Raw genomic sequence first — 25,383 nt, forward strand, 5'->3', positions numbered from 1 at the left:
AGCACTTAACCACTGAGTTACAGCCTCAGTCCTTCTGTAAACCCCTACTCTTTCCTTTTTTAAATATTCATTGGTGTATTACCTACTTGTATATCTGTGTGAGGATATCGGGTCCCTTAGAACCAGAGTTACAGACATTTGTGAGCTTCAATGTAGTTGCTAGGAATTGAACCTGGGTCCTCTGGAAGATCAGTCAGTGTTCTTAACCAGTGAACCATCTCTCCAGCCCCATATACCGCTATTTTTACCAAAGAAGATTATGGTACCTTATAAGTTTATAAAAGCACAGATAAGCTGGGCGATGGTGGCGCACGCCTTTAATCCCAGCACTCGGGAGGCAGAGGCAGGCGGATCTCTGTGAGTTCGAGACCAGCCTGGTCTACAGAGCTAGTTCCAGGACAGGCTTCAAAGCCACAGAGAAACCCTGTCTCGAAAAACCAAAAAAAAAAAAACCAAAAAAAAAAAAAAAGCACAGATAATAATGAAGTTGATACTCAACATAGATATTTCACAAGAGAACATGACTAATAAACATGGAGAATTTTCTCAGCTTAATTGACATAAATTACATGTTTAAGCCACAATTAACTGAGCCTAGTAGTACATACCTGTAATGGCAGCACTTGGGTGTCAGAGGCAAGATGACCAAAAGTTACAGGTCAGCCTAGGATATGTGTTGAGACTGTTTCAAAATTAAAACAAAAATACCTACCAATTACATTCCTCTTTGTATCTATTAGAAGGCTAAAGTTCTGTAACCAATGTAGAGATTCAATATTGGTACACAAGGGAGGTAGAGGTAAGAGAATCAGAAATTTGAGATAATTTGTGGCAACATATCAAGTTCAAGGTTAGCCTGTGACTTAGACCCTGTCTCAAAAAATGGGGCTAACAAAACTAAGGATTGAGGATACAGGCGGTGAGAACACAGAAATTTTCATAGTGCATAGACTGAAATGAATTTGTTGGATTAAGTTTTCTTTGTACAGCCAGGTGGTGGTGGCATGTGCCTTTAATCCCAGCACTTGGGAGGCAGAGGCAGGTGGATCTCTCTGAGTTCGAGGCCTGCCTTGGATACAGAGTTAGTTCCAGGACAGCTAGGGCTGTTATACAGAGAAACCCTGTTATAAACAAACAAAAAGAACACTTAAGGGATTTTTCTGACACGTCCCTTTGTATTTTTCCTTTAGCTAAAGTGTCATTTATCTAGATTGTCCTAAAACTGAATAGTAGATAATTCAGAGGTAAATTTTGGAGAACTAAAGTCATAAGCAGCCTTTAATCCCAGCACTTGGGAGGCAGAGGCAGGCGGATCTCTGAGTTCGAGACCAGCCTGGTCTACAAGAGCTAGTTCCAGGACAGGCTCCAAAACCACAGAGAAACCCTGTCTCGAACCCCCCCCCCCAAAAAAAAAGTCATAAGCAGCTAACTGAACTTTAAATTATCTTTAGCTTTTCTGTGGTAATCACACTTCAGGAAAACTGCCTTCATTTTGCTTTGCTTTATTTCAGAAAGAAGATAAGTTGGCACGTTTAGAGAAAGCTATCAACCCCTTACTTGACGATGATGACCAAGTAGCGTTTTCTTTTATTCTGGATAACATTGTCACTCAGAAAATGATGGCAGTTCCAGATGTAAGTACTTTTTATGCCAAATATTGTGAGGATAGTACTAGGGGATGGAAAGAAGTGTATAGAGGTAAGCATGTGTGTATTAAGAAATTGTAGCTAGGCAGTGGTGGTACACGCCTTTAATCCCAGCACAGACGAGGCAGAAGCCTGGTCTACAAAGTGTGTTCCAGGACAGGCTCCAAAGCTATAGAGAATCCCTGTCTTGAAAAACAAAACAAAACAAAAGAAATTCTGTGTGGAACTGGGATGTAATTTTAAATACTAACCTTTTTCTATATGAATTCATTGTTGAAAGCAAAGATGCCAAGTATCTTTGAATATTAAGAGGTTCTTACTTTCTATTGTTAGCATTTAGTGTTTGTTAGCACTTAGTATTTGCTCTCGAATAGCCTGAGAGAGAAGAGCTGTCAACTAATAGTTGATTTAGAAATGCTCCTATACAAATAACATTTTGAATTAAATTTATTTATTTGTGCATGTGGGGGAAGAAGGTATAAGCCATGGTTTGTGTGTGCCCAAAACAACTTGGCTAGGTGTGGTGGCACAGCTTTTCATCCTAGCATTGGGAGGCAGAAAACAAGAATTAAAGGCCAGCCAAGTCTACACAGTAGGATCCTATCTTTAAAAAAACAAAGCAAAGCACTTAGGAGTCAGAGGCAGGCATATTTCTGTTAGTTTGAGGCCAGCCTGGTCTACAAATGAGTTCCACCAGCCAGAGAAACCCTATCATGGAAAAAAAAAGGAAATAAAAAACTCAGATATTTGGAACTTCTTTCTATCCTGTGGATCCTGGAATTAAACTCAGATCATTGGGCTTATTGGTAAACACCTCTATCCACCGAGCCATTTTGCTGTACATAAAAAACACTTCAATAGGGCTGGAGAGATGGCTCAGCGGTTAAGAGCACTGCTTACCCCTCCTAAAGGTCCTGAGTTCAATTCCCAGCAACCACATGGTGGCTCATAACCATCTGTAATGAGGTATGGTGCCCTCTTCTGGCCTTCAGGCATACACGCAGACAGAATATTGTTTACATAATAAATAAAAAAATATTTTAAAAAAATACACCAATAATTACTCAGTGTTTGCTTTCTTTTTCCCTTTTTGTTCAAACTTTTTATGCCAAAGCTATCATCTATCATATTAGTTCTACAGACCATTTTATTATGTTGGTGCCCCCAAAATTCTGAATTAAATTTTCTGTTGCATATAATCATAATGTTCTATGTGTGCAGTGTTATAAAATTTTGAGATGGGGGCTGGAGAGATGGCTCAGTGGTTAAGAGCATTGCCTGCTCTTCCAAAGGTCCTGAGTTCAATTCCCAGCAACCACATGGTGGCTCACAACCATCTGTAATGAGGTCTGGTGCCCTCTTCTGGCCTTCAGGCATACACGCAGACAAAATATTGTATACATAATAAATAAATATTTAAAAAAAATAAAATAAAATTTTGAGATGGAACTGTGGAATAAGGAATTTTATTTTATTTTTGCAGAACTTAGTCTTTAATGTAAAAATAATTTAGTTGTAGGTTTACAAGAGGGAGTCTTTAAAAATCAGGGTAGCTGGGTGGTGGTGGTGCACGCCTTTAATCCCAGCACTTGGGAGGCAGAGGCAGGCAGATCTGAGTTCGAGGTCAGCTTGGTCTACAAGAGCTAGTTTCAGGATAGGCTCCAAAGCTACAGAGAAACCCTGCCTTAAAAAGATAAAGATAGATAGATAGATAGATAGATAGATAGATAGATAGATAGATAGATAGATAGATAGAAAGAAATCAGGGTGTAAGAATCCTTAATAAGACCCTTAAATTAGAGATTTCCGTGAGCTTGTGTATTTTTGTGGAAAGAGTCTATAGTTTTCATCAGAAATATTTGTAACTCAGTGGAAATTGGAGCTCTCTGATATAAATAATGATTTTCATTTAACTGCCCATGCCTTCTTTTTACTAGTCTTGGCCATTTCATCACCCAGTTAATAAGAAGTTTGTTCCAGATTATTATAAAGTCATTGTCAGTCCGATGGATTTGGAGACTATACGTAAGGTGAATGATTTTTTTATAATCAGTGGCTTTTTATAGTCAATGTTTTTGTATATACAGCTGAATGCCTGATTGTTTTTGTCATAGAATATCTCCAAGCACAAATACCAGAGTCGAGAGAGCTTTCTAGATGATGTAAACCTTATTCTGGCCAACAGTGTTAAGTACAATGGTGAGTATTTTTTTCCTCATTCAACAGTCTTTTCTATCTAACATTAATTTGTGTTATTAAGATTTTGAGGGCTCTGGGAGGTGGTGGCGCATGCCTTTAATCCCAGCACTTGGGAGGCAGAGGGAGGTGGATCTCTGTGAGTTTGAGGCCAGCCTGGAGTACAGAACAAGTTCCAGGACAGCCAAGGCTGTTATACAGAGGAAAAAAAAAGCTGCTTAAGCAGTTTTGAACAGTGATAGCTAAATCAAGTAACTGAGTTTACTTTTTAAAATTTTGTTTTTACAGTTATATGTATGTTGTAAGAGGGGGAGGGGTGGTGTTCTATTATGCTTTTGGAGGTTAGAGGACAACTTGGAAATTTAGTTCTCTGCTTCTGCCATATGGGTTCCAGGGATTGAACCTAGGTTGTCAGGCTTGACACTGAACCATTTACTCTGCTCAATTGTTGGTTTGTTTGTTTATTTGGTTGGTTGGTTGGTTTGGCGGTTTGGGGAATGGTTCAAGTCAGTGTTTCTCTGTGTATCCTTAGCTGTCTTAGAACTTGCTCTGTAGACCAGGCTGGCCTTGAACTCAGAGATCTCCCTGCCTCTGCCTCCCAAGTGCTGGCATGAGCCACCACTGCCCAGTTCGTTTTTTTTTTTTTTTTTTTTTGAGTAAGTATATATTTTAGTGTGTGTTTTGTAAGAATCACTATTAAACTTTTAATCACCGAAAGTCTTTTGTCCTTACTTTAGAAATTGTGTAAAGCATAGAAAAAATGAGGTATGAATAAAAATCAAATGGATATTCCTTGTCCTTTGAGTCATCACTATGTTTCTATAAGATTTGAAAAGTTACATTCCAACCCATAGAGCTGAAGCTGAAATGTATAGCTGGCTATAGGCCACAGCAAACTTTGTTGTGTGGAATTTAGCACCTGAATTGATGGAATCATGTGTGATAGAGTCTTTGCTAGCTGCTTCATCTGGATAGGAAGGATCGTCTCTGCTCTAGCACTTCGTTCGTTCTCCAATTGATATAAACAAACAAATTGCAGCTTGACAAAGCTATAATGAAAGGATATACAAAGAACATTAAAGAGAAAAAATACTTTAATCTATGGGTTAGGAAAGGCTTCATGAACTAGTAAAAAGAGTTTTTGTTGTGTGTGGTTTTTTTTTTAAGATAGATTTATTTATATTTTTATATACAGTATTCTACCTACATACCAGAAGAGGGCACCAGATCTCATTACAGATGGTTGTGAGCTACCATGTGGTTGCTGGGAATTGAACTCAGGACCTCTGGAAGAGCAGCCAGTGCTCTTAATCTCTGAGCCATCTCTCAGGCCCATTTTTTGTTGTTTTTATGGTCTCATATATCCTAGGCTGGTCTTGAACTTGATATATACCTGAAGATGACCTTGGATTCATCTTTCTGCTCCCACCCCCCAAGTTTGTGTAGAACCACGTATGGTTCAGTAATTTTCTTTTGAGACAGAGTCTCAACTACGTAGCCCTGGCTAGCCTGGATCTCACTATGTAGAGCTCACAGAGACTGTTCTGCCTCTGCTAGTATTAAAGACACATGCCACTATACTCAGTCAAAAAAATTTAAATAAACCATTTTTAAGACATATTTTTAATTATATGTATGTGTGGGTTTACTCATGTGAGTGCAGATGCCTGTGAAGGCCAAGGGAGAGTATGAGATCTTGTGGAACTGGAGTTATAATTGGTTGTGAATTGCCCAGCATGGTTGCTGGGAACTGAACTCAAGTCTGCAAGAGCAGCAAATGCTCTGAACCACTTGAGTTATCATTCCAGCATTGGGAACTTATTTTTGAACTGAGGCTTTTTTTTGGGGGGGTGTGATTTTTCGAGACAGGGTTTCATTGTTTAGCTCTGGCTATCTGGGAACACACAAGTGCTAGGTGGGATTAAAGGTGTGCATCACTACCTCCTAACTTGAACTGAGTTGAGAAATGTTGATGAGTTCCAGGACAGGCTCCAAAGCTACAGGGAAACCCTGTCTCAAAAAAACAAAAAGAAAAAAGAAAAAGAAAAAGACATGTTGACTATTGTAGTTAATTACTAAACACTACTATGCTGAACAGATAATCAAGAAGAGAAGGATGAGATAGAGGCCCAAATGCAAAAATACATGGAAGTACTTTGGATGGGGAAGTACAAACAAGTTTGTTTTGAATATAGGGTAGTAGCCAGGTGGTGGTGGTGCATGCCTTTAATCCCAGCACTCGGGAGGCAGAGGCAGGCGGATCTCTTTGAGTTCGAGGCCAGCCTGGTCTACAAGAGCTAGTTCCAAGACAAGGAACCAAAAGCTACGGAGAAACCCTGTCTCGAAAATCAAAAAAAAAAAAAAAAAAACAGCAAGAAGGCCTGACATGGTTGCACATACCTTTAATCCTAGCAAACGGGGCAGTGGCAGGCAGTTCTTTGTGAGTTGAAGGATAGCCAGGGCTCTAAATAAAGACCTTGTCTCCAAAAAGCAAAACAGAACAAAAAGAAGCAATAAGAATGAAAAAGTTGGGCAGATTATATACAAAGTAAGAAAGTAGAATTGATACCTTCATACTTATGAACCAGATATGTGTATGTGTCTGTCTGTCTGTCTGACTGTCTGTCTGTCTTTTAAATGAGACATTAGAGTTGAACTGCCTCATTAAGGAAACTTGTGGACCAATTGTGACTCACACCTTTATTTCTAACACTCAGGGAGCAGAGGCAATCAGATCACAGGTCTCTTTGAGTTCTACATAGAGAGTTCCAGGCCAGCCAAGATTTATAGTGACTCTCCTCCAAAAGCAAAAAGACAATATTATGAATTATAAATGGGATGTGTTTGGCTATCTGTCATGAAGTTTGCAGTGATTTTTATTTTAGGACTTATATATTAAAACTATTTTTTTAGATGAGAGGAGGCTCTTACTACTGTGTTGCCTAGACTAGCCTACAACTCTTGAGTGGTCCTTCTGCTTGTGTTTCCCAGTAACTGAGTCCACAGGTTCACTCTTATTTTAATTTTTCATTTAATTTTAAGCCCTTCATGGGGCTGGAGAGGTGGCTCAGTGGTTAAGAGCACTGACTGCTTTCCAGAGGTCCTGAGTTCAATTCCCAGCACCCACATGGTGGCTCACAACCATCGATAGTGGAATCTGATACCCTCTTCTGGCTTAGCACTCATATATAAAATATAAATAAATAAAATTAAAAAAAAAAAAGAAAAGCCGGGCGGTGGTGGCGCACACCTTTAATCCCAGCACTTGGGAGGCAGAGGCAGGAGGATCTCTGTGAGTTCGAGACCAGCCTGGTCTACAAGAGCTAGTTCCAGGACAGGCTCCAAAACCACAGAGAAACCCTGTCTCGAAAAAACCAAAAAAAAAAAAAAAAGTCAGGCTGTGGTAGTATACTCCTTTAATCCTAGTATTCAGGAGACAGCGGCAGGTGGATCTCTGTGAGTGCAAGGCCAACCTAATCTTCAAGAGCTAGTTCCAAGACAGGCTCCAAAACTACAGAGAAGTCCTGTCTCAAAAAAAGAAAAAGAGAGAGAGAGATCCTTCATATACAATACCACATTATATGTATAAGACTATTTCCATAGAATTTTAATTTTTCATTCTTTTTAATGATAACCAGATTTCTTTAAATATATAATATCTCTTCCATCTTTCCCATTAATATTTCACTTAGAGCTTTTTGTTTTGTTTTTGAGATGGTTTTGCTCAGGTTAGCCTCAAACTTGGCTCTCTTCCTTAACTTTCCCAGTGCTGGGATTATACAGTTGTATGCCACTTCACCCACCTTTTTATCCCATTATGGCCTCTTTTTTTTTAGATTTATTTATTAAGTACACAGTTTTATGTCTGTATGTGTGCCTATTCACCAGAAGAGAGCAGATCTCATTATAGGTGGTGTGAGTTCCTAGTGATTGAACTCAATACCTCTGTAAGAGCAGCCAGCAGTCAGTGCTTTTAACCTCTGAGCCATCTCTCCAGCTCACCAATATGGCTTTTTTAAAGATTTATTTATTAATCTTTAAATAAATAATTTATTTTAAAGATTTATTTATTAATCTTTAAATAAATAATTTATTTTAAAGATTTATTTTGTGTCTGAGTGCTCCATCTGCATATATGCATTTATGCCAGAAGAGGGCATCGGATCTCTTTATAGATGGTTGTGAGCCACCATGTGGATACTGGAAATTGAACTTGGGACCTCTAAGAAAGCAGCCAGTGCTCTTTTTTGTTTGTTTGTTTATTGTGTATACAGTTTTCTGCCTACATGCATCCCTACAGGCCAGAAGAAAGCATCAGATCTTATTACAAATGGTTATAAGCCACTGTGTAAGCTGGGAATTGAACTCAGGACCTTTAGACAAGCAGGCAGTACTCTTAACCACTGAGCTATCTGTCTAAGAGTTAGAGTCACTTCTTGAAACCGTATTGTGATGACAACTGTCTGCCTCCTTTTCAGTCTTCATTGCTGAATATTCTTACTCATAAACTTTAACTACCATCTTTTTTTTTATTTTTTTTTATTGAAAAAATATTTCCGCCTCCTCCCAGCCTCCCATTTCCCTCCCCCTTCCCCCACTCCTCTCCCCCTCACCAGTCTTTTTAAGAAAAATCTTTTCTTAAGATTTATTTATTATGTATGTACAGTATCCTGTCCGCCTGTGTGCTTACAGGCCAGAAGAGGGCACCAGATCTTATGACAGGTGATTGTGAGCCATCATGTGGTTGCTGGGAATTGAACTCAGGACCTCTGGAAGAGCAGTCAGTGCTCTTAACTGCTGAACCATCTCTCCAGCCCCTACCATCTCTTTCTTGATGACTCTGTTTTAGAGCAAGATCTGTGTCTTCCTTAGCTAAAAATGTTTTTTGGGGGAGTGGGGTGTTTTGTTTTTCGAGACAGGGTCTCTCTGTAGTTTTGGAGCCTGTCCTGGAACTAGCTCTTGTAGGCCAGGCTGGCGTCAAACTCATATTCACCTGCCTCTGCCTCCCGAATGCTGGGATTAAAGGCGTGCGCCTCCACCACCCCACAAAATGTTCTTTTTAAAATAAAAAATTTATGCCTGCTTGTCTATTCACCATGCATGTAGTATCTACAAAGGCCAGAAGATGACATCAGATTCTTTGGAACTGGAAAGAAAGTTATGAGCTGCCATGTGGTTGCTGGTCCTCTGCAAGAACAGCCAGTGTTCTTGACTGCTGAGCCATCTCTCTGGCATCATAAAATAAATATTAGAGCCGGGCGTTGGTGGCGCACGCCTTTAATCTCAGCACTCGGGAGGCAGAGGCAGGCGAATCTCTGTGAGTTCGAGGCCAGCCTGGTCTACAAGAGCTAGTTCCAGGACAGGCTCCAAAGCCACAGAGAAACCCTGTCTCGAAAAACCAAAAAAAAAAAAAAATATATATATATATATATATATATATATATATATATATATATATATAACTCCAAAGCCACAGAGAAACCCTGTCTCGAAAAACCAAAAAAAAAAAAAATATATATATATATATAAATAAATAAATATTAGAAAGACCAAAGGGCCAAAGATGGAGGCACAGTGCCTAGAAAGTGAGGTGGAGTGTAGAGTGACAGAACTATCAAGTGTAAGAGGGCTTCTAAGATAAAGACTCGGGAGTTGGGTTTGGTAGTTAGTGTTTCATCACTGATTGAGCCTTGAGTTCATGATCTGCTGCCTTAGCCTCTCTAGCACTGGGATACAGGCATGCACGCACTGTCATGCCTGGCTCCATTTCACATATTTAAAGAGTAGGTAGTATATACTTGAGATGTATTTTATTTGAAAAGAACTTATTTTTTTAGGTTTATTTTATGTGTCTGAATCTTTTGTTGTGGATTTTTGCTTGGCTGGTTTGGTTTTTCAAGACAGGTTTTCTCTGTTGCTTTGGAGCCTGTCTTGGAACTAGCTTTTGTAGACCAGGCTGGCCTCAAACTCACAGAGATCCACCTGCCTCTGCCCCCCTCAAGTGCTAGGATTAACTGTTATTTTGTTTTTGTTTGGTTTTTTGTTTGTTTGTTTTGGTTTTTTCGAGACAGGGTTTCTCTATATTACAGTTATGGCTGTCCTGAAACTTGCTCTGTAGACCAGGCTGGCTTCAAACTCCCAGAGATCCTCCTACCTCTGCCTCCTGAGTGCTGGGATTAAAGGTGTGTCCCACCATTGCCCAGCATATATGAATGTTTTGATCAAATGTATTTCTCTGCACCATATACATGCCTGGTACCCAAGGAGGTTAAAAGAGGGTGTTGGATCTTCTGGAATTGGAGTTACAGATGGTTGTGAATCCATGTGAGTGTTGGAAAATGTACAGGGATCCTCTATAAGACAAATGCTCACTGGGCAGTGGTGGCGCATGACTTTAATCCCAGCACTTGGGAGGCAAAGTCTACAAAGTGAATTCCAGCCTAAACTGTTACAAAGAGAAACCATATCTCTAAAAGCCAAAAGAAAAAAAAATGAAAAAAGAAAGTAGAAGAAAGGTCCAAGTTAAAGATTAAACATAGGTTTTTCTGGATCTTAAATAATTATATACTATTGGATAGCAAAGTGTAAAATTCTTGTTTTTAAATTTCAATGTATGAGGCTGGAGAGATTGTTCAGTGATTAACGGCACTGGCTGCTCTTCCAGACACCCTGGTTTAACTTCCCAACACATACATAGCAGCCCCAAACCATATGTGACTCCAGTCTGACAACCTCTTTGGGTACCAGGCATGCATATAATGTACAGAAATACACATAAACAAAACTCCCACATACATAAAATAACAACATAAATTTTAGCTGGGTGGTGGTAGTGCACACCTTCAATCCCAGCACTCAGAAAGCAGAGACAGGCAGATCTCAGTGAGTTAAAGGCCAGCTTGGTATACAGAGCTCCTTCCTGGACAGCCAAGGTCACACAAAGAAACCCTGCCTTGAAAAACATAAACAAATTTTAGTGGTGTTTTAAATAAATGAATAAACAGCAGTATGTATTAAATCAGTGTGTTGAAGAAATATAAAATTTTTAAAGTTACATTTTACTTCTTTCATAGGGTCTGAGAGTCAGTATACTAAGACTGCTCAGGAGATTGTGAATGTTTGTTACCAGACATTAACAGAGGTAGGTGGTTAAGAAGATCTAGCTCCCTGAAACCTTTCTATTGTGTCCTTGAGTTTGAAGCTTTCCTAACTACCCTGTTTTCTTTCAAATGTCATATTCTGTCTTCTATTCTCATTCCATCATTTCTTTCTCTGCTTTGTTTAGGTTATCAGCTGTGTTCTGTTGTTAGAATAGAAACACTGTGAAGACAGGGATTGTGTATGTGTTTTGTTTATTTTTGCCTGCCCAGTACCTAAATGTTGGATAAATTCATTAATTTTATTTGTTTCTCAGTATGATGAACATTTGACTCAACTTGAGAAAGATATTTGTACAGCTAAAGAAGCAGCTCTGGAGGAAGCAGAATTAGAAAGCCTGGACCCAATGACTCCAGGACCTTACACACCTCAGGTGAGCCAAAGGATTAGGAATTTATTAGAGTTTTCTTATGGTTTGGGAAATTGGGAGCATATTAATAGATGTGTTTACTGAGATACCGTTCTTCTCTGTCCTTCCTCTTCATATGCCTTTCGTGTGCTTTCTTGTCTTCTCAAAGGCTAAGGTGAGTGAGGGCCATGTATCTTAGTGGCCTTGTTAAATCCAGAAGAGGCAACTATGGGATGAATGAGTGGGGTAGTTGTTTATAGACAGTGTATGAGAATGCCAGATTCCTGACTACTATAGCCAGAGGCATCTACTAGGTCTCCAGTTCTCTTGTCAGTAAATTTTGGGGTTCTAAAACATCCCTAGAATATAGATTGCTCAGTTACAGATGAGGGCCACATTGTTCTTACACCTTCTAGATATCTGAATACCTGTTACCTTAGAGGTGAAGTGTATCAGTGTAACTCACATCTCTCAATTTCTGGGGTTAATTCCTTTTCCTACTAAATGAAGACTTTTATATTTATATTTTAAGTTTATATATTAGAGCCGGGTGGTGGTGGCGCACGCCTTTAATCCCAGCACTTGGGAGGCAGAGGCAGGTGAATCTCTGTGAGTTCGAGACCAGCCTGGTCTACAAGAGCTAGTTCCAAGACAGGCTCCAAAGCCACAGAGAAACCCTGTCTCGAAAAACAAAAAAAACAAAAAAAACAAAAAAAAAAAGTTTATATATTAGAAGACTAGAAAGCAGGGTAATAAGAAATTTTTTTTTTTTGGTCCGAATAAACCTTTTGAGTATTTCCTCTATATTACAGTCTGAGAAAGTTGGCATATTTGAAGAACAGACTTTAAATGCAGTCTTAACAGATTCTTGGTTTCTTTATTGGAGACACTGTTAGAGTGGAAAAGGACATAAGATTTGATGTAAAACAGGCCTGGGTATGAGTCTTAACTCTGCTACTGTCTAGTTTTGTGGTATTGGGAAATTAACATTTCTATTCCCATTTCTCTAAGATGTGCTTTCCAACATTAAATGATTAGTTTGCATGGCGCATGATAGGAATTCAGTAAATATTTGTTTCCTTCTTTGTATGAAAGGGTTTTTATTTATTGTTATTGTGGTTTTGTAAAGTTCCCAGAGGCTCTTTCAAATTTGACCAAATACTCTAATGCAGAATTTTTTCCAATTCCCATAGGATTATTTTTCACTCTACCAGGTTTCACTCTAAATTTAAATGCAGCATAGATGATCTCTGTTGGATTTTGCTGTCTCTGTGTCTCATTCGTACACTTTCTCTATCTTCTTTTACTCTCTCTTTCATTCCAAAACCTAGGTTACTGAGGGGCCAGGTATAAAGAACCCTCAGATACTTCTTCAAGGTCCAGAACAAGGAAAGGCTCTTGGAGTTGTATGGGCAGATTGGGTCAAGGGGGCTTGGGTGAGTGATGTTGCCCAGGAAGGCCTTGTTTGCTAATAGACTCACAGTTTCCACAAGGTACTTTCTGGTAAGTTAAAGCTTGGGTATTAGCCATCATTTTCCAAAAGAAAAACCACTAAGTAGCATGTGCTTTTCTCAGGTCTCGGAGAGTCATAAGCTTAGACCATTGGTGAATCAAAGCCTTGTCCTTCCTGAGCAATAGCTGTTTTGGTATACTTAGTGAGTTTGCGATGGAGGGAGAGTATGAGATGGATAGTACTACTCCGTTCTTTTCAGTTCATACTCTCATCATTCCCTTCATTTATGTGTGTACGTTTTAAGATAGCCCAGTCATTGACTATTAACTTAAAGAAAAGCCTCATGTGTGAGCACCCTTACTCATTACTATATAAAATCAAAAGATTATTAGAAAGTGTCTGGCCATGCCGGGTGATGGTGGCGCACGCCTTTAATCCCAGCACTTGGGAGGCAGAGGCAGGCGGATCTCTGAGTTCGAGACCAGCCTGGTCTACAAGAGCTAGTTCCAGGACAGGCTCCAAAGCCACAGAGAAACTCTGTCTCGAAAAACCAAAAAAAAAAAAAAAAGTGTCTGGCCAGGCTGTGGTAACATACGCCTTTAATCCCAGCACTTGGGGAGGAAGAGGCAGGCAGATCTCTTGTGAGTTCGAGGCCAGCTCTGTGAGAGCGAGTTCCAGGACAGGTTTCAAAGCTACATAGACAAACCTTGTGTCGAAAAGCCAAAGGAAAAAATAAAAATGTCTGTGTAAGATTAATCTGTCATAATACAGTTGTGATAGTATAGAAGCATAGAAGTGATCATGTTATTTTTAACTTCCAGACGGTGGCAGTCAATAATGTATTTGCATCTGGATAGTTCTACTGAGCTTGCATTGAGCTCAGTACTTTAGAATTATTCATTTGCAGTTTCTCAAAATCCTCTTTATATTTTTAAAATTTATTTAATTTATTTATTTATTTTTATCTTGAGGCAGTGTAGCTTTGGAGCCTGTCCAGGAACTCTGTAGACCAGGCTGGCCTTGAACTCACAGAGATCCCCCCGCCTCTGCCTCCCAAGGGATTAAAGGCGTGTGCCACCAATGCCTGGCAGTCCTCTTTATTTACATATTACACTTTAAAATTTTGCAAAAATTTCCTGATTTTCCCTTCTGTTGCATACTGGTTTATCTGTGCACTAATGTTTTGAAATCTATTTTGCCTCTATTTTGGAAACTCAAATCTTCTCAGTCAAATGTTGTTTGTTTGCTTGCTTCCAGAACAGCACATGTGGGCGTACATTTGTTTCTTTGAGACAGGGTCTAGCTGTATGATCCAGACTGGCCTTAAGTTTGTGATCTTCCTGACCTAACTTTCCTAGTGCTCTATAGGCTTATACCCCTATTCCTTGCCTATAAGCAGGTTTTGTATTGACCAGAGTAACATGATGATTGGGGAAAATTAGAAGATGAGGCTGGAGAGATGGCTTGGCAGTTAAGAGTGCTTACTGCTCTTTCAGAGGACCTGACTTTGGTTCCTAGCACCCACGTTATATGGCCTGCTGTTTTAATTCCACCTCCAGACGTTGTGGCACCTCCTTCTGGCCTCCATAGGCACTACACTCACATGCAAAAACCTACACTCAAACATATATTTATACACATAATTTTTAAAAATGAATAAAGTCAGCCGGGCGGTGGTGGCACACGCCTTTAATCCCAGCACTTGGGAGGCAGAGGCAGGTGAATCTCTGTGAGTTCGAGACCAGCCTGGTCTACAAGAGCTAGTTCCAGGACAGGCTCCAAAACCACAGAGAAACCCTGTCTCGAAAAACAAAAAAAAAAACAAAAAAAAAAACAAAACAAAACAAAAATTAATAAAGTCTTTTTTTTTAAAAGAAAACTGGAATATGCAAAGAGGTTTCATTTATCAATTCCATCTGTTACAACTTCAATATTTTGAGTTTCTTCATATCTGTGTATGTGTGTTTATGTCTATAAATATACTTTACAAGTGAAATTGATGATTATTACTTTTCTTATTCTATTCACTTCATGAGTATTTTATCTAGTCCCTCCTATCGTTGTCTAGAATCTATTTGCTAAATTCCTGTTCTTTTTGGGGACAATAAAAGGGAGGAATATATCATTTATTGAATACCAGGTATTGGTACATAGCTCTTAATTCTCATGACATCCCTGTAAGGTAGATATTATTATCCATATTTTACATGATTAACTGTGGTAGAACCAAGACTCAATCCCAGGGCTGTTTACTCCAAAGCCCATGTTTTGTTTTGTTTTTAACATACCATTTAGTTTTGAAGCAAGGTCTAAAAGCTCATGAACTATCAAACCATCCCATGCTCTTGTTGAAATTTAAATTCCTTCATCCAGCTTATTATATGCCTCTAAGTCAGTAAAGCTGTCACTGATATGAATTCCTGAACTTAAAAACAGCAAGGCAAGGCTTAGAAAAAGAAAGTAGGTTACTGACCAGAGAGGCTGTTAATATATACACTTGTCCCTAGGCTTTATGCATTTCTGCTTTAGTTTCTGAACACATAAACTAGATACCGTAAGTCTGCTAGAGTTGATGTTATTCCTAGGGTTCTAAAACTTTGTCTACAAAGCTGTACCAGGCTGTGTTTCCTCTTTAACTGGGTTGTCTTGCATGTCCTTTTTCTTCAGTGAATGTTATGAAGGAGAATTCTTTGTATTTCTTCTAGTTGTTCCCTTGGTAGAAGCTAAGTTGTATGTTTTATGCCACAGCCTCCTGATTTGTATGATAACAGCACATCACTCAGTGTTTCTCGAGATACCTCTGTATATCAAGATGAGAGCAATATGTCTGTCTTGGATATTCCCAGTGCTACTTCAGAAAAGCAGCTAACACAGGTAGGATATTCTTTCTCTTTGTGAGATTGGTGTTCTGCCTGCTGGGTAGATGTGGAGGGATGGACTGCTAGCATGCACACATGAAGTTATGACTAGACCCTTTGGCCCGGAAAACAAGGCTTTGAAATTTGATTTCTGGGGCATGGTTGGCAGAATTAAGCATAGTAGAACTTCAGGGAAAGTAGGTGAGGCATCAGAGCAGCCTAATAGGTAACTGACTAAAAAGACCAGCTGCATTCAGAGACAGCATTCACAGCAATTGGCTTCCTGTTTTGTGCTTTTTTTAAGTTATAAATTAAATTAAAATTATGTATAATTTTTAATTGGCTTTTGCCTGAGATATAAAATCATACTTTCAGTCTGAAGCTGGTTCTCAAGGTTCCATGAAAGAGTGCAAAACCCAGAAGGATTTTCTATCTGAAAAGCTTGAGTTAGAAAGGAAACATTGCCTCTATTGACAATTAAGAGTGAACCAAAAACTTTCCTATTCTTTGGTTTTCTTGCCCTGTCCATTATTTTCAAAAAATGATTGGGGAAAATGCACATGCCTTGAACTATATAAACAGCCTCCACTAGCAGTAGGGTTGGCTCTGATATCAGGACAGAGCATTTGTCCTAGGTAAAGAACCCTTGGTTAACTCCTATAAGCACATCCCTCAATGATGTGTTATTTGTGTTACTTACTCAGATTCGCCAGGGCCGAGGTAGGCTGGGCAAGGAAGAATCTGGTGTAGCTATTGAAGGGTATGAGGAGGAGGAGGATGGGAAACTTAAGACTCCAGCCCCAGTGAGTATGCTTACAGAAAGCTTATGGTTACATTATACATTTATATGACAGGAGCCCCAGTCGTACAGGGCAGGCCAAATCCTAAGGTGATATCATAGAGTTTCTCCATAGTGAGTCTCAGTCTGACTTTAAACTGTAGAATGAGCTAGACAAATACATCTACTATAATTATTTAACTTCTTTTGAGGCAGCAAATGGGATGCAGGGGAAAGAAGGCATTCTGGTCTCTTACTTAGTCGATAATGGCTGCCACTTGGACTTGTTTAGGAAGGTGAAGAAGGAGATGGTGATCTTGCAGATGAAGAGGAAGGAACTGTACAACAGCCTCAGGCCAGTGTTCTGTATGAGGATTTGCTTATGTCTGAAGGAGAAGATGATGAGGAAGATGCTGGGAGTGATGAAGAAGGAGACAACCCTTTTTCTGGTGAGTTTTTGCTCCTTTGCTTCTGTTTCTATATAGCTCACTGTTTTGCCCTCAGGACTGAACAGGAACCTACTTGCTACTTATTGTGTGCTAGTTTAAAAAATCTGTCTCTTGCCGGGCGGTGGTGGCGCACGCCTTTAATCCCAGCACTTGGGAGGCAGAGACAGGCGGATCTCTGTGAGTTCGAGACCAGCCTGGTCTACAAGAGCTAGTTCCAGGACAGACCCCAAAACCACAGAGAAACCCTGTCTCAAAAAACCAAAAAAAAAAAAAAAAATCTGTCTCTTTTATTGGAGTTACATTAGTAGACATGAGAGTACTGAACATACACTCAGGATGATCATGTCCATTAGCCTAAGGAGAAATGAAGATGAACAGACACAGGTACATAAAGGTAACAGTAGAAAAGGCAGTGCCCAAGTAGCAGCTTTGAAGGGTTGTGTTTGGGAAAAGGAAAGGAAAATTAAGAAAAATAATTTTGCCAGGCAATAATGGTACATGCCTTTTATCCCAGTACTCGAGAGGCAGAGGCAGGCAGATCTATGTGAGTTTGAGGGCAGCCCGCTCTGCAGAGCGAGTTCAAGGACAGGTTCCAAAGCTACACAGAGAAATCCTGTCTTGAAAACCACCCCCCAAAAATAATAATAATTGGAATTGCAATGGTAAGGTAAAGGTATTGAAGAGAATAGAAAACAGGTAGATTAGACTGAGATAGAAGACATAAATCGCTTGGACTCAGTTTCTAAACTATATATCTTGCTACTATTGACATTTGGTAGTTAATGAAAGGCCTGAGAAGCTAGTGAGTAGTGACACATGCTTTTAATCCCAGCACTCAGGAGGCAGAGACAGGTGGATCCCTGTGAGTTCAAGGCCAACCTGGTCTACAGAGCGAGTTCCAGGACAGGTTCCAAAGCTACAAAGAAACCCTGTCTCAAAAAAAAGAAAGGCCTGAGAGGTGAGGACTATAGGCACAAAGTCTGTATAGACTAGTTTTGGAATACTAGTCTAAAGATGCTAATTCTGACAAGAATTTTTCTTGCTCTTGTTTTGTTATTCTGGTGCTGTGGCTCAATGCATACTATCTAATACATTTGAGGCAAACACTCTGGCACTGAGCCATACCTCTAGTTCATCAAGCTTGTCTCTTAATGAACCGCAATCTGTCTTTTTACAGCTATTCAGTTAAGTGAAAGTGGAAGTGACTCTGATGTGGAATCTGGCACTTTAAGACCCAAACAGCCCCGTGTGCTTCAAGAGACTACAAGGATGGGCATGGAAAATGAAGAAAGCATGATGTCCTATGAGGGAGATGGTGGAGAAGCTTCCCGTGGTTTGGAGGATAGCAACATCAGGTAATGGACAGCAATATGCTACTGGGCTCTGGCATCATTTCCCAGCTATGGCGACAAAGGGCCTAACATCAGATAGTTGTCTTCTGTCAAACATTCCCTGAGCACCTCTACTTAGGCCTTGGGAATACATAGATGAATTAGATATAGTCTGCCCTTGAAGAGCTCTTCTAATGGAATCATCATCTGTAATGATTTTTACAGATTCAATGTCATAAATTCCTAAGAACAAGCTGGGTGGTAGTGGCACATGCCTTTAATCCCAGCACTCGGGAGGCAGAGGCAGGCAGATCTCTGTGAGTTCGAGGTAGCCTGGTCTACAAGAGCTAGTTCTAGGACAGGCTCCAAGGCTACACGGAGAAACCCTGTCTCAGGGGGGAAAAGTTCATAAGAACAGAATGCTGAGGTATCTCTAAAAAACTTTTAAGTAATCAGGGTCAATTTCACATAGAAGAATTTGAACTATGCATTAAAGGATGGATAGGAGTCTGCTATATAGTGACGGCAAGGGAGATAGAACTCTGACAGATGAAATAATATGTCAGAGGCATAGAAATATAACTTGAAATGTGTTCAAGAGTAAATGGTGGGGGCTAGAGAGATGGCTCAGTGGTTAAGAGCATTGCCTGCTCTTCCAGAGGTCCTGAGTTCAATTCCCAGCAACTACATGGTGGCTCACAACCATCTATGATGATGTCTGGTTCCCTCTTCTGGCCTGCAGGCATACAAGCAGATAGAATACTGTATACTAAATAAATAGATATTTTTTTAAAAAAAAAAAGAGTAAATGGTGTTGGTTGGGAAATTAAGACTTTTGAAATAGCAAGAGCCTATATTGTAGAGGACCATAAATGGAATGCCAAGACATTTGGATTTTGTTCTGTTAGGGGTCCATACTTTCAGTAAAAGGAAGTTGTAGACTATGCTGGCACACTTCTGTAATCTCAGTAGTTAGAGCATGAGATAAGGAAGATCCTAAATTCAAGGTTAGCCAGCTGTGGTGGTGCAGGTCTAAAAAGGGGCAGGTGGATCTCTGAATTTAAGATCAGGCTAGTATGTAAAGGGAGGTCCAGACCAGTAAAACCCTGTGTCAAAAACAACAAAAAACCCACAAACCTGGGCTATGTATTAAGGCTCTATCCACAAACAAACAAAACTGCTGGGTGTGGTGATGCTGACCTGTGCACATTTTCAAGGTGGAGGTAGGAAGGTCAGGGATTAAAGGTAATCCGCTGCTACAGGGTGAGTTCAAAGCTAGGCCAGGGTTACATGAGACACTGTTTCAAAAAAAGAAGAGAAAGTAACATGAAATTTGTATGTTAATTGACTTAAGGGCAGTATGGGACAGAAAATTGCAGTATTCAGTTGAATTTGGGAGTTGTTTGATAAATAATGAAAATTTCATTGAGGAAAGAAAAACAGAAAGGATGGGAAAATGATTTTGGCTTCAAACATGTTGAATTTACTGCACATGTGATCCATCTTGCTAGCAAATAGATAAAATTTTATCTATTTATCATAAGTAAAAACACAAATAAGCTTTGGGATTCCCTCCTGTAAGGAGTTCTGTCTATCAAGAATTTTGAAACAGGTTAATAGGCAGTAGCAGTGTAGCATAAAAGTTAATCACAGGGTTTTTCTGGGACATGTAGAGGAATGGGGAGGGCAGCTGATTAGAGAAGTAAACTAAGCCAAATATGAGTAGTAGTTTTATAGGGTAAGAAGTATAAGATCTTCCAGAGACTTGGAATGGCAATGTGAAAACCCAATCGTGAGGCGCTTTTTAAAGAATACTAGTAGGCCAGAGCTTTGATTAATCCATGTAATAGAAATGATTCAAAGAGGTACTTAAAAATAAATAAAAATTATTATTTTTTAAAAGAGGTAGATAAGAACCAAATTGTGAAGGGCCCAAATGTGGGCAGGCATTGAGTGAAAACAGTGTCTGATCTGCTTTGTGTTTTAGAACGATTGCTCTATGCCCTAAACAAAGGATAAAAAAAGTGAGCTAAAAAATTCACAAATTCAAATGGCCAATAGCTATATTTTATAACTTTTCTAATAATCAAATAAGTATAATAAACAATGTGATGTAGCTTCTTACTTGTTAGATTGGTGGGGATTATTTTGGGAAAGGGTCTGAGGAAAAAGATACTCTCAAGTAGCTGGTAATATGTAAATAGCTAGGGTGGGCAGGAGAGAACTATCACAATTTTATCACTGTAAGTAAAAAGAAATTTGCACCCTCTTTGGTTCTAAAATTTCACATCTAGGAAATTTTACTATGAGAATACTTCCCCCTTCCTTCCTTCCTTCCTTCCTTCCTTCCTTCCTTCCTTCCTTCCTTCCTTCCTTCCTTCCTTTCTTTCTTTCTTTCTTTCTTTCTTTCTTTCTTTCTTTCTTTCTTACTTTCTCTGAGACAGGGCTTCTCTGTAGCTTTCAAGCCTTGAACTTTTTCTGTAGACCAGGCTGGCCTTGAACTCTCTGAGATCCTCCCAAGTACTGGGATTAAAGGCATGTGCCACCTGGTCTCCAGCATTTTATTTTTAAAATACTTAAGTATCCTAAATACATAGAAAAATAGGACGTATATAAAAATATCTCTGCCAAAAAAATTCTCTACATGATGAGATATTGCTGATTCCCCTTCCTTTTCTCCCTATTGTATATTCTAATTTCTTTAACAATGACTATGCTTTTGTAATTTTTTTCAGAAATAAAATTAGAATAAACAAACAGAAAATAGAACATTCTAACAGAAGCGTGAAGAATTATTTGAAGGAGTTCAATACTAGGGCCATGAAGACTTACTTCAGTAGTGCAGGCCAGGGAAGTTAACACAAGACTAAGTGGCAGCAGACAGAGCAGGAGTAGAAAGGAGGTAACAGAGGCAAGATATGTTAGGTTATTCAAGACTGCTACCCAAATTTGGATGCATAGATGAGTGAAACTAAGTACCAGATGAAACAGTAGGACTTGACAGCATTTGTGGTCTTGTAATTGGTAGTGTGTGTTAGTTGGTCAGTGTCAGGCAGTTTATTTCAGGTTCTTGTGTATAAAGTCAAGAAGTTGATGTTTTTCAACCGGATCATTTTTTTCTTAGGAGCATGTGAAACAGTCAAGAAACCATTATTTTAGTGTCTTGAGAAGGGTGAGATGAGCTAATCCCTTGGCAGTACAAAGCATGGGAATGGTCAGCTAGTGGGTAGTATCCAAGCTTGAGAGATGTCGTTTCTCTTCTCAGTTATGGGAGCTATGAAGAACCTGATCCCAAGTCGAACACCCAGGATACAAGCTTCAGCAGCATCGGTGGGTATGAGGTATCAGAGGAGGAAGAAGATGAGGAAGAGCAGCGCTCTGGGCCCAGCGTGCTAAGCCAGGTCCACCTGTCTGAGGACGAGGAGGACAGTGAGGATTTCCACTCCATTGCTGGAGACAGTGACTTGGACTCTGATGAATGAGGCTTCCCTTAAACCTCTTAAATCAGCCTAGGTCGATTGCCTTTCCCCTAGCTTATTTATATGTGTATATTGACAAATGATGTGATCAGATTACTACCTTAGCTTTAGTAATAGGTAAATAGTAATCATCTCTCCAGATTCTGAAGTAGCAGGTTCTTTCCCCGTGCCACTACCAAGAAGAGAGAGCAGACTCACTCTTCCCCATTACACTCTTTTATGCCATTTATTGTTCTTGGTGTATAAACATGGCACCATTTCACTTTCTAATTTGCAGGCTGGAATAGGTTTAAAAAAAAAAACCTCTGCTGAAATAGAGAATTAGTTACTGATGATCTGGCTCTGTGCCACACTTAAAATACAAATATATTGGACAAGCTGTTTGTTCATGTATTACTTACTTGAATATACAAAGCCTTGTTCCTAAATAGATTACAGAGACATAGCTTTAAATCTTTGAAACAGCCTGTGTATCCAAAATGATAGGGATCGTATGAGTGTGCTCCTCCCTGCCCCAGGAAAAAATATAGAAAAATGGTAAGTGTCATAGGGCAAAGACTATCTTTTGTTTCTTTTATGCTTAGGATATGGTTCTATGCAAAAGTAGCTAATCAGTAAATGTTCTTAAAACCATGGAATCCCAACAGATATGTTACTGGGTATCTGTTCCATGCTAAGTACTTTACTAAATCATTGCAGTGCAAAGATAAAATAAGAACTCATCATCAAGTTGGGGGAGGGAGAGTGGAATTCAAAACATATTTATAAATCATTAGAACTGTAAGACAAATACAATTAGATGCTTAGCTATAAAATATAAAGAAAATAGAAAAGATCATGTATGGAAAAGCAGAGAAGTCTTCCAGAGACTACCTGAAAGCTGGTTGTTGAAGAAGTCATTGGTAGGAGTGTACCAGCTCAGAAAGTCCAGGCAGGTGTTAACATGAAAGGAAAAGTTCAAAGTCTAGATATGACTTGTTTGTACCTGCCTTGTTTCAGATAGGATGCTGGAATGACTAGACATGACACTGAGAGAAAGACGGACAGGAATCATATCTTCAAGAGCTTTGCATTTGAGCCGGGCAGTGGTGGCGCTTGCCTTTAATCCTAGCACTTGGGAGGCAGAGGCAGGTGGATCTCTGAGTTCAAGGCCAGCCTGTTCTACAGAGTGAGTTCCAGGACAGCCATGGCTACACAGAGAAACCCTGTCTTGAAAAACCAAAAGAGGGAGAGAGAGAGATTTTCATTTGATACCAGTGAGTGAATTTTTTTACTTAAGGAAATGAAGTCTAGAGAAGTACATTAGATTTGTTTCAGAAAATATCTGAATATTGAACGAAGACAGAAATTGAGTCAAACTACAGACTTTTTTGATCCCACTTGTGTAAGAGTCAAAAACTAAATGTGTATGATATGTTTGTATATACTTGTATGTGCAAAGGAGATGTGAAAGAGTATATGTTAAATTGTTAACAATGAACCTCTGCAGATGGGAATGGAGAAGAGGTGGTTTATTTGGTTTATGTATACTGAGTGAATATTCTGCTTTTATTTCTGTAGCATTTGAATTTTTTAGTGTGTATAATTTTTGTAATAAAATTTTTAAAATTTACTGACAGTAGTGTGAAGAATGGTTTGGAGGGAGAGAAAATGTAGTTCAGGCTAAGGGGAGTGGCCCATAGTAGGGTGGAGGTGGCATTGGAATGGAGAAAAGAGGGTTGGCATTGAGACATCTTCAGAAAAGTGTGATCAACAGGTCTTCATAACATATTGGCACTTGGGATAGAAAAGGAAGACTGGAAAGGGTTTCTAGAGTTTCGATTTGGGAGATTAGATAGGTACATGGTATTCATTTTATATCACCCATTTTTAAATTTGTTTGTATGTTTATTGGAAGGATGTTCCAGACAGAACTTCCCCATGAACAGCCCTGGTTGTCCTTGAACTCACTTTTTATACCAGGGTGGCCTCAAACTCACAGAGATCCTCCTATTTCTGCTCTTTTAGTGCTGGGATTAAAGGAGTGTGCCACCACCAGTAGGCTTAAATTTATTTTTATCTTTATTAATCTGTAGTTACATAATTTCTTCTCTCCAATTCCTCCCACGAACCTGTAACATAACACCCACTCTTTCAAATTAATGGCCTCTTTTTATATTTATTATACATTTCTTTCTTCCTTTTTCTTCTCTTTTTGTTTTTTTTAATGATTTATTTATTTTTATTTTGTGTGCATTGGTGTTTTGCCTGCCTTCATGTCTGTCTGTGTGGGGGTGTCAGATCCCCTGGAACTAGAGCTATAGTCAGCTATGAACTGTCGTGTGGGTGCTGGGAATTGAACCCAAGTCCTCTGGAAGAGCAGTCAGGGCTCTTAACCCACTGAGCCATCTCTCCAGCCCCGTCTCTTTTTTTTTTTTTTTTTTTTTTTTTTTAAAGACAGTTTTTCTGTGTAGTTTTGGAGCCTGTCCTGGAACTCACTCTGTAGACCAGACTAGTCTCAAACTCACAATCCATTTGCCTCTGCCTCCTGAGTGCTGGGATTAAAGGCGTGCACCACCACTACCTATTTATTTCTATTAAGCAGTGTGAGACATAGTTGGGTGTGGTGGTGCATGCCTTTGATCCCAGACAAATTCTGAATTCAAGGCCAGCCTGGTCTATAGAACAAAATCCAGGGCTACACAGAGAAACCCTGATCTGAAAAAGAAAAATAAAATTAAAAACTAATAGAGAACAGGTAGTTTCCAATTGCAAGGATCATAAGATCCAGAATAAGAAACTTCTAAATACCAGTATATTAAAAAGTGATATTCAGGCTAGAGAGATGACTCAGAGGAGATCTGGTGCCCTCTTCTATTGTGAAGACATACATGCAGACAGAACACTGTATACATAATAAATAAATAAGTAAATCTTTTTTTTTTAAAGAAATGATCCAAGGGCTAGTGAGATGGCTCAGTGTTTGAGAGCACTACCTGCTCTTCCAGAGGACCCGGGTTCAATTTTCAGCACCCACATGGCAGCTCACAGTTGTCTGTAACTCCAGTTCCAAGGGATTTGACACCAATGCACATAATATAAAGTTAAATTTTTTTAAAAAGTGATCCTTCAGGCAGATGGACCTTTGTGAGTTCAGGGCCAGCCTGGTCTACAAAGCGAGTTCCAGGATAGCCAGAAATGTTACACAAAGAAACCCTATCTTGAAAAACCAAAAAAGAGAGTATATTTACAATGAGAAGACTGAACTCTGCTTGCCAAGAAAGTATAGGAATGCTCCACAGGGAAAACTGAAAAGCTAGATCATGAAGGCAGGCGTGATGGTTATACCTATAATCCCAGTGCTTTGGAGGCTGAGGCAAAGGATGCTTTGGAGTTGGGTCAGCCTGGGCTATAAGACTCTAACTTAGGAGAAAACAACAGTTGATAAGTAGGTAGGAATTTAGCCATTAACTATAGGGACCATGAGTGGGAAAACACTATAAGCAGAGGGAATGCTTGGACATTAAACAACATATTCCAACTATAGGTAGTTCCATTTGAGTTGGGATACAGAGAAAGAACATAGCTGTAGATAAGATTTTCAATTTCAGGATCAGATGGTTATTTTAGAACAATTATTTTGGTAGCAGTATGATTTTGGATAGAGAGGAAGGGTGCCAGATGGTAGATGATTGCAACATAAGCCA

At 39.4% G+C, this 25,383-nt stretch overlaps 1 protein-coding gene across 3 annotated transcripts in view; it reads left to right on the forward strand.

The window, feature by feature from the left end:
* Positions 1 to 23,303, forward strand: part of Taf1 (TATA-box binding protein associated factor 1) — a 68,796-nt gene extending 45,493 nt beyond the window's left edge. For 2 of the 3 annotated variants that reach the window (XM_057759127.1, XM_057759128.1), the window contains exons 30-38: positions 1,512 to 1,634; positions 3,584 to 3,676; positions 3,761 to 3,845; positions 10,916 to 10,983; positions 11,257 to 11,373; positions 15,551 to 15,676; positions 16,731 to 16,887; positions 18,065 to 18,242; positions 21,484 to 23,303. In XM_057759127.1, coding sequence (XP_057615110.1) covers positions 1,512 to 1,634; positions 3,584 to 3,676; positions 3,761 to 3,845; positions 10,916 to 10,983; positions 11,257 to 11,373; positions 15,551 to 15,676; positions 16,731 to 16,887; positions 18,065 to 18,242; positions 21,484 to 21,700 — 1,164 coding nt within the window. In that variant the 3' untranslated portion in view covers positions 21,701 to 23,303. The remainder of the gene's footprint in view (positions 1 to 1,511; positions 1,635 to 3,583; positions 3,677 to 3,760; positions 3,846 to 10,915; positions 10,984 to 11,256; positions 11,374 to 15,550; positions 15,677 to 16,730; positions 16,888 to 18,064; positions 18,243 to 21,483) is intronic. The other variant, XM_057759129.1, reaches the window with a different exon arrangement.
* The last annotated feature ends 2,080 nt before the right edge of the window (positions 23,304 to 25,383 follow it).

The sequence above is a fragment of the Chionomys nivalis genome, chromosome X (genome assembly GCF_950005125.1).
Source record: "Chionomys nivalis chromosome X, mChiNiv1.1, whole genome shotgun sequence".
In the NCBI taxonomy this organism is placed as follows: domain Eukaryota; kingdom Metazoa; phylum Chordata; class Mammalia; order Rodentia; family Cricetidae; genus Chionomys; species Chionomys nivalis.